This window comes from Oncorhynchus clarkii, chromosome 12 (genome assembly GCF_045791955.1).
Source record: "Oncorhynchus clarkii lewisi isolate Uvic-CL-2024 chromosome 12, UVic_Ocla_1.0, whole genome shotgun sequence".
Classification (NCBI taxonomy): Eukaryota; Metazoa; Chordata; class Actinopteri; order Salmoniformes; family Salmonidae; genus Oncorhynchus; species Oncorhynchus clarkii.
In genome coordinates this window covers 23,294,052-23,303,702 of record NC_092158.1, presented here as the reverse complement: position 1 = coordinate 23,303,702, position 9,651 = coordinate 23,294,052, and the positions used below count along the sequence as shown (strand labels likewise).

Genomic DNA, 9,651 nt, shown 5'->3' with positions numbered 1-9,651 from the left:
AGATTTAATAGAGCCCTTACTGTTGAGGCACATTGTGTATATATCTATATTCAAAGGTGTCCCTTCCACTTGAGCATTGCAGAAAAAGCTTGGATTTGCCAGGAGCATTCTCCAACCAACTGAACAATTGGAACAACAGCCTCATCACTGTGCACACTGAGGACTGACACAAGAGGACCATGTGGTGTCTGTAAGTAATGGACTTGAACAGATACATCTTGACCAATAAATTGGTTTCGTCAAAACACACCCTGCAGGGTCTGTAAAACAATTGCTGAATCTCAGCCACAAAAAAAGGGAATCCTGGTAATGCCAGGATTCCTTTTTTTGTGGCCGAGATTCAGCAATTGTTTTAAAGATGGGGTTAATTTTGTGAGAACTTTGTAATGAGCTTCCAGAGTTTAACATCATCAGCAGGTAGCCGAGTCTGCAACTGTGGAGTTATGTCGCGTTTAAGTTCTAGTCGGTACTAGGAAACTGAAATGTCCAAGTGTTTAACTGGTAATAGTTATTCACGTACCGCGTTCAACCAGTTAGCAAGTCGAACATTTCTAAGTTTCCTAGTTTCGACTAGCACGTGAACGCGGCATTACATCAACATCCAAAGCATCATCATCATATCACGCATACATAGGCCAACACAAAATATAATAAAGTGCACGGTGCCGTGGACGGTGCTCAGATGGGGTTTAGGTTTGTATTTTACCCAAAACTATCTAACAACAATCTGAATGGTTCCGTAGAAATGTTTGCTCAAAGGCATGATTACAATGAGCATGTTGAATATTTGTATTATATTGCCGATGGCTCTGCGCTTGGTTTATTGAATATAAATTGCCATCAGGGAAAGTTGTGCAGATGATTTCAGGCAACTGATATTAGTATTATATAGCCTATGGGCAGCCAATTACAGGTAGGCCTACTAAAACTATAATAAAATGTATAATCGAGTCTGACTCTGGAGAAAATAAAATCTCCACCACTAACTTGGAGATAAACCGCCCGTCTCTCTCCCTCTCTCTCTCTCTCTCTCTCTTGCGCTCTCTCTCGCTTCATATCAGCAACAGTATACTCAACACTTTTCAGGATATGAGTGTGTCGAGAGCGCACTTGACGAACGTTCTCAGTCTTTCAAGGAGTTCACTTCACCTTTTGCTCACTGCACTTGAAGTACCACGTCTTTGATCAAATATATCTGCTTCCTTCATTTTTGAAGAATTGCAGCTTTCGTTTTTACTTCATTAGCAAGGTAAGACTTAGGTTGAGTTCAGTTATTATTTACTATTATTATCATTATTATCTTTACTATAATAAGGGTTTGATCAAGTGTTTTCCCCCACTTATTTGTTGGTGATATTAATCAGAATATTAGGCTACTGTTGTTGTGGTTATTATTAGCAGGCTACTTTGCAGCTGTATAGTAGGTTGTTGTAGTAGTAATAGGAGTATAACAATCGTACAACTACAATCTATTTGACATGTTTATTAGAACAAGATCCCACATTGAATACACGTCTAAACCTTTATTTCCTTCATCCTACAGTTGTCCATTTAGCAAATGTGAAAAAATATCCCAGGAGACAATCAATCTGAATTTAATTAAAATGACTAACAGGCAAACCTCATTAAAGCTTACTTTATTTGAACATTGGAATAATATTTTTGGGTACAGATCTATTGAATGCAGGTTTTAAACATTGCAGATTTGTTCTGAAGATATCTGTATCATCAGCATAAAGACTCATATACATCTTTCATCCAAGTCAAATTGTCTGTGTTGTCTTGGACAATGGGTGTAATGCTTCTGACTGAGTGTCTGCATTCTCTACTCCTCCAATCACTGATCTATTCAGTCAGCCGCAATCCTTACCGTAAACTTGTTTATATTGAGTGTGACTGACTGCATATCCAAGCTACTGAATGATATGTGGAGATTTACATCATATCATATTAAAGGTATTTATTAATGATTTTACAACACTCATTCTTTTTATTTTATTAACCAGAGGTACTTGTACATCAAATTGATGGTCATGCAGGCATGTCAGCAATCTGAACTATCAGCAATTACATTCAAGTCCAAGGGCACTAAGTTAATAAGGCTTACATGTGGTGGTGAGCTTGCATGGGATGGGACAGTTCAGATATTCATTGGATCCACTGCTCTATGTACAGCATCAGCCAAAAGTTTGGACACACCTACTCATTTTAAACTGGACAATGACCCAACACACCTCCAGGCTGTGTAAGGGCTATTTGACAAAGAAGAAGAGTGATGGAGTGCTGCATATGTGGGAACTCCTTCAAGACCGTTTAAAAACATTCCAGGTGGAGCTGGTTGACAGAATGCCAAGAGTGTGCAATGCTGTCATCAAGGCAAAGGGTGGCTACTTTGAAGAATCTCAAATATAAACTATATATTGTTTAACACTTTTTTGGTGCTACATGATTCCATATGTGTTATTTCATAGTTTTGATTTCTTCTCTATTAATCTTCAATGTAGTTAATAGTAAAAATATAGAAAAACCCTTGAATGAGTAGGTGTGCCCAAACTCTTGACTGATACTGTATATTTGATGTCTTAAAACCCTGACCATTTCAAGCTGGGGGAGGGATTACAGCTGTTTGAGTGGCCAGGCATGCACTTATACAGGGCCAGCCCTGGGCATAGGCGACATGAGGTTGCTTAGGCTAGGGGGCCCCTGACCAAAAAAATATAATAAATACGTGTAGGAAATCAGTCGGGGTCTCAACTTACTGTTAGGATAGTGTAATACACAAAGTGCGGTTGTGAATCAGCAGTTTTCCTCTTATGTAAGTCATTGACAGTCACTCAAATAGCCCATGTCAGCTAACATTTTTTAAATCTAAACTGGCCAAAATTACTGACCGGGCAATGAAGGGCACATGTCCAGGGGCCCCGACTTCTAGGGGGTCCCCATTGATAGTGTTAGTCACTCTTACTCAGATATCATTCTACAAATGGCATGTGTAGAATTTCAGGAAATATGCTGTAAAACTGAAGTTCTTTCTTTCCGCCCTGAGGCAAAATTAGTAGAATTCCATGAAATATGTTGTAAAATTGTTAAATGTTATCTATGCCCCATGGCAAAATTTGTAGAATTTCAGGAAATGTGCGTTAAAACAAATGTATACTAATAATACTTATCTCTATGCCGTCAAGAGGGGTCTTCTAAAATGTTTTGCCGGCGAGGTGGGGGGCCCCCAACCAAATCTCTCTTAGGGCCCCCAAAAGGCTAAGGCCAGCCCTGCATTTATACTATAAAATATCAGTTTTGTGTAAAGTTCTATACATTTCACAAGAGCTACCTCTCCTCAAAACTTGTTTCCCTAAAGCTATTTAAATATGGTACAGCTAGCATGGGAATGGATTCATGATATTCTTTTTTTCAAGTCGTTTAGTAAATGAAAGGAAAATGTATGAAAGGGTTTAGAATATTTTCTCATTAATCACTACAGAATGAATCTACTTTAATTAGCATACTGTAGAAAGCCTACAAACATATGTTTTGATTGATTAATGTAATGTCCATATTGATGGATCTATTGGTTGTGTCTGTGTTCTCAGGGGTCATCTGAAAACTTGGCTTTTGGCCCATGGTCACTGTAATAGTTTGGAGAAAACCACAACAATTAAACTCAACCATTAAACCAAATGTCACACTCGTATCCAGTCACAGTTAGTGGTGTGACGATTATGAAATTTAGGGTAATGACTAAGTGTGATGCAAATGTTGACAGTTCTAATCATAATAGTAATATTAAAAATATATATTTTGCTTGAAATGCATCATAATGCATCCTTATAAATTAGCTACGATATACCTAATGTATACAATCAGTAGTTTCTCCTCCCAACGGGTAGGCCGTCATTGTAAATAAAATACAATTCTTAATGACTTGCCTAGTTAAATAAAGGTTAAATAAAAAATGCTGTAAAATGATTACCAACATTACTCACTTCATGTCAACACCAAACAAATGGTATTGAATATATTATAAATACTTAAAAATAAAGTTTAACCCCCCCCTAAAATACATTTATTAAGACTATTATGGCAGGTTTTTTTTCTCAGAATAATCTAGAGGCGAAAGAAACGCACACCTATTTAGGCGAGGTGCTGGCTAGCGGAGTGGATCACTTAAAAAAATGAAGGAGAGTTCAATAAAGTTCATGTTTTTTTCCCATAATTGTCGGTTACACGATTATAGGATAATAGTGCCAACTCTAATCATGGTGATATTTTCTTTTAAGGGGGTCTGTCAGGCATCTTTGAGAAATCCATAAAGCTTGTTGTCTTGCCTACGACTTTATTTTGTCATTTAATCTCCTTTCTAAGAATTTCAAAATGTGACTGTCCTTCCTTTACCAATACCTTCAGTATTGTATAATCATGTGTTATTTCAAAAAATTATTATTTCATTAATTATTTTGTTGTATGAAAGCCTTCAAAAAATAGTAAAAGCTTTGACATTTTCTTATAAAATGTCCATTACCACAAGTAATTATTGAAATGATTGCTTCAACTTTGTTGATGGGCTTCATTGCGGTCATTGCGGTCCACAACCAATCATGCTGCATTTAAAGAAAAGAAGGAAAGGAGAAAGCCATATATTTATATTGTTCTGCTTATTCTGCTCCAGATATTACCACAAGCCTGTTCTCCCCAATTAGGATGCCACCAACCTCATGTGCACTGAACAAAAATATAAACGCAACATGCAACAATTTCAATGATTTTACTGAGTTACAGTTCATATAAGGAAATCAGTCAACTGACATAAATTCATTAGGCCCTAATCTATGGATTTCACATGACTGGGAATACAGATATGCATCTGTTGGTCACAGATACCTTAAAAAAAGGTATGGGCGTTGATCACAAAACCAGTCAGTATCTGGTGTGACCACCATTTTCCTCATGCAGCGCGACACATCTCCTTCACATAGAGTTGATCAGGCTGTTGATTGTGGCCTGTGGAAGGCTGTCCCACTCCTCTTCAATGACTGAACACGCTGTCGTACATGTTGATCCTCAATGGGTGACATGTCTGGTGAGTATGCAGGCCACAGAAGAACTGGGACATTTTCAGCTTCACGGAATAGTGTACATATCCTTGCAACATAAAGCTGTATATTATCATGCTGAAACATGAGGTGATGGCGGCGGATGAATGGCATCTGTGGCATTGTGTTGTGCGACAAAACTGCATATTAGAGTGGCCTTTTATTGTCCCCAGCACAAGATGCACGTGTAATGATCATGCTGTTTAATCAGCTTCTTCATATGCCTCACCTGTCAAGTGGATGGATTATCTTGATAAATAAGAAATGCTCACTAACAGGGATGTAAACAAATTTGTGCACAACATTTGAGAAATAAGCTTTTTGTGCTTATGGAAAATTTCTGGGATCGTTTACTTCAGTAGAAAGCCAGTATGAGGTTTAGGCTCAGGTAAGAATGAAATGTCGGCGGGTGCGTGGGAGTGAAAATATCTATAGAGTTAAAAAAGTACTCTCACTCAAAACCGTGAAGAGGATTAACCCAAGGAGTCCGAGATGCAAAAATAATATCATTAATTTAATACATGCTCGAAAGAATACAAGCGTGAAAGTGCAAGGAGCTATATACTGTAACAAATAAAAAGGAAGGAGCATACGTTTTGGACTTATGCCTTCATCAGTGCTGTACAAACACATTAAGAAGACACGTACTTAAGAAGACACACCTGATGTGTGTAACAGGTGCAACAGGTGCAAGCAGATAGTTAATTAGAGACTGGCGAATCGGGAGTCAATGCATATTAACAAGGAATATATAGAACAGTATCAAAATTGGACAGTTCAAATGTCACATATAATTGGAAAGAGACAACAGTCTGGGCTACATAGCAATATCAGAAGCAATAGATATGACATACTGGGAGAGACTGCTGGTGCGTGTAGACAACACTACTGGAAACATACGAGGTCCAATTCCTCATTAAGCCCTTTGGGGTGTAGAGTTTTTAAGTAGAAGATCCATCTCGCTTCCCACTGGAGTAGGCGCTCATTCGTATTGCGGCATCTGTGGCTTGACCAAACATGGTCAATGGCACCGAACTTAAGATCAGTCACAGCATGATTAGGCCCTTGAAAATGTTTGGCCACTGGTGATTTTAGGTAATTTCTTCAGATAGTAATGCATTGCTTATTGATGCGTAACTGTAGTTGTCTGAGCGTATGGACAAGACAGTAGATGCACTACATTGTTAGATCGACATGTAATTAATCTATTGATGGTGTATTCTTTATTTGTGACGAATGTTCTGAAGGTGTGGCACTTTTTAATACCTGTACAGGCCGCACAATCCTTTATTTCAGCTCATGAAACCTGGGACCAACACTTTACATGTTGCCTATACATTTTTGTTCAGTGTACAATAATTTAGGATCTACATCATTCACTTGTTTGAATGTCATTGTTTTCCAGTTATGAGCATTTTATTCTCATTGTTTGTCACTAAAACTTCCCCAACCCCTGTGCTTTGCCTCTTCCATGGTAAGCTGCTAAGTGGCTGGTACCCAGGGCTCCCTACTGCTGTGTAGTTAATCGGTTACAGTATGGAAGGCAGTGGCACTGGATGGACTGGAGGTCTGCTGCCCTCTGTAGGCGAAGAGGCAACTAAGGAGCACTCAGTCTTTGAGGTGGCTGTCCAGAACGGCTTGGCCAACCACAGCTCCCTGTTTGCAGACGTGGTTCTGCTGCAGAGCTTCAAGCTGCTCATCATCCCATGCTACGCCCTGGTGGTGGTGGTGGGTGTTTTGGGGAACTACTTGCTGCTCTACGTCATCTGCCGCACCCGCAAGATGCACAATGTCTCCAACTTCTTCATCGGGAATCTGGCCTTCTCAGACATGCTGATGTGTGTGACCTGTGTACCATTCACCCTGGCCTATGCCTTCAACCCCCGTGGCTGGGTGTTTGGAAGGTTTATGTGCTACCTGGTGTTCCTGATCCAGCCAGTCACAGTTTACGTGTCTGTCTTCACCCTCACCGCCATTGCTGTCGACAGGTGGGTGGGTCCCTCTGACTTGAGATAACAAAAAGCCCTTCGGTTTTGACTGGATAGTTTCAAATTAACTGAAATACCAAAAAGTATGTAAAATAATAAAATTGTAATTATTGATCTTTATGAAAATGTTTTTCAAAGCAATGAATAAATCAATATTACTGTCCCTCTGTGTCCCTGCCAGGTACTATGCCACTGTGCATCCTCTGAAGAAGCGCACCTCGGTGGCCACCTGTGCCTATGTGCTGTCAGGGATCTGGCTGCTGTCCTGTGGTTTGGTGGCTCCAGCTGTGGCCCACACCTACCATGTGGAATTCAGAGAGGAGGGCCTCACCATCTGTGAGGAGTTCTGGCTGGGGCAGGAGAAGGAGAGGCTAGCCTACGCCTACAGCACCTTGTTGGTTACCTACGTCCTGCCACTCTCTGCCGTCTGTGTCTCCTACCTCTGCATCTCTGTCAAGCTGAGGAATTGTGTGGCACCGGGACATCGGACCCGGGACCAGGCAGAGGCACAGCGAGCCCGGAAGCGGAAGATCTTCCGTCTGGTTGCGCTGGTTGTGGCGGCCTTTGGGGTGTGCTGGCTGCCCATTCACGTATTCAACGTACTGCGTGACATCGACATCCGCCTCATCAACAAGCGCCACTTCCTGCTCATCCAACTAATGTGCCATCTGTGTGCCATGAGCTCATCCTGTTGTAACCCCTTCCTGTACGCCTGGCTGCACGACCGTTTCCGCGCCGAACTGAGGAAGATGTTCACCTGCCACCGTCGCATCGGCATCCCTGCCAACCACTGTGCGACAGCCAGCGTGGCCCTGTGACTGTGCAGGGACAAGGAGAGAGAAGAGACAGAAGATCTCTGATACCAGTGTAAAGATGTTTTAGGTCCAATTTTCTGATTATTTGCTATTGACCTAATGTGGATAAGACAAGAGTTAATTGTGAATTACAGCTGATAACAGAGATATTAGGTGGTTCCCTAGTAATTTTCGATGAACAAATCAATTGAACATGCATGAGGTGATTGCCTGGAAAGAATGAATGAACTGATTGAATGCCAATAATATGAAGGTAACACAAGAGAGAAAAAAGCAAGAGAAAGAATAAAGGGAGAGGGAAGGAGAGGGAGAAAGAGGAGGCGAGGTGACAGGAACACCAAACAAATGTTATTTTGAATGCCATTATGCACAGCCACAGTCAATGTTTAACACCAGGATACATCAGCAAGCAGGAGATTCATCTGCCAAAAATGTGAGGTTTGGTAGATAATTTCAAGGCAGCTAAGCACTGTTCACACAATAGTTGCTTCTACATACGCGATATCCCCCATAACTCCAGGTGGACAGTTGTCTGCTGAGGTTAGAGGGTAGTAGTTGTCCCACCTAGCTATCTTAAGATTAATGCACTAACTGTAGGTCGCTCTGGATGAGAACGTCTGCGAAATGACTAAAATGTCAATGTAAATAGTCAATGCAGGTTTGGTCCCCAGATTGGTGTTTGGCAGTGGATGACATGCTTAGTGACATGAATACAGATATAATCTCGGTCTCCACTCTGTGAATAAACATGCTTAATAAAACAGTAGGTGGTGTTTGTTCCCCCATGGTTACATCCCTATTTTTATTGCAGTTTTATCAGTCTGTTACCCATCTTTGTCTCTGGGGAACGTACACCGCTTCTGAAAATAGTCATTTAGAATTGTTTGCTACCCGAGTGGCACAGCAGTCAAAGGCACTGCATCGCGGTATTGCGGCATCACTACTGCCAGGGTTATATCCCAGGCTGTGTCACAATCGGTCGTGACCGGGAGTCCCATAGGACTGCATACAATTAGCCAAGCGTTGTCCGGGTTAGGGGAGGTTTTGGATGGGGTGAGGGGGCTTTACTCATTGCGCTCTATTGACTACTTGTGGCCGGGCCGGGTGCCTGCAGGCTGACTTCAGTTGTCAGTTGAACGGTGTTTCCTCCGACATATTGGTGCAACTGGCTTCCGGGTTAAGCGAGCGGATGTTTAGAAGCGCGGGTTTGGCGGGTCATGTTTCGGAGGACTTATGACTCGACCTTTGCCTCCCCCTAGCCCGTTGTGGAATTGCATATCACGAAATTAGGGCGAAAAAGGGTATAACATTTGAAAAAACTCAAATGTAATTAGGTGTTTGTTAGGCATTTGCTGAGGTCATGCTTCCCACTTCATGCTTGCATTAATGACTGCATTATAGTTTAACTGAGGTGTTGATTCTTATTGGTTTTTTAGACCAACCACAAAAAACCTTCCCCACTTTCAATACATTTAGTGAAATGTCATGGTGCCTAATAAATGGCCTTCTGTGGTTTGTGTCATGCCATATAAAATGTCTGTCCTTAAGTGATTGCATGCAATTATGTGTAAAATTCTGAATAAACAAACACTGAGAATTGGCCAATTGCTGATTGAAAAAAAAAGCTAATAAGCTTAATGCATTACAGATGGCAAATGTCTTAAATCATTAAAAACTTAATTAACTCAAATTACAGCACAGAACAATATTTACACAGGACTGATTCATATACACTTTGGTTGCTGTGGTCACGTATGG

The 9,651-nt window shown here is 40.9% G+C and overlaps 1 protein-coding gene across 1 annotated transcript; it reads left to right on the top strand.

The window, feature by feature from the left end:
* Positions 1 to 6,626: 6,626 nt before the first annotated feature.
* LOC139421938 (prolactin-releasing peptide receptor-like) lies at positions 6,627 to 7,896 on the top strand. The gene is made up of 2 exons (XM_071173077.1): positions 6,627 to 7,078; positions 7,260 to 7,896. Exons 1-2 carry the CDS (start codon positions 6,627 to 6,629, stop codon positions 7,894 to 7,896), a joined length of 1,089 nt encoding a protein of 362 aa, XP_071029178.1.
* Positions 7,897 to 9,651: the final 1,755 nt, after the last annotated feature.

Bases quoted from the DNA above. Each gene is read 5' to 3' on its own strand.
- LOC139421938 (XM_071173077.1), top strand. From the start codon at position 6,627: ATGGAAGGCAGTGGCACTGGATGGACTGGAGGTCTGCTGCCCTCTGTA. The intron at 7,079-7,259 runs GTGGGTGGGTCC...TGTCCCTGCCAG, and splicing joins ACCGCCATTGCTGTCGACAG to GTACTATGCCACTGTGCATC.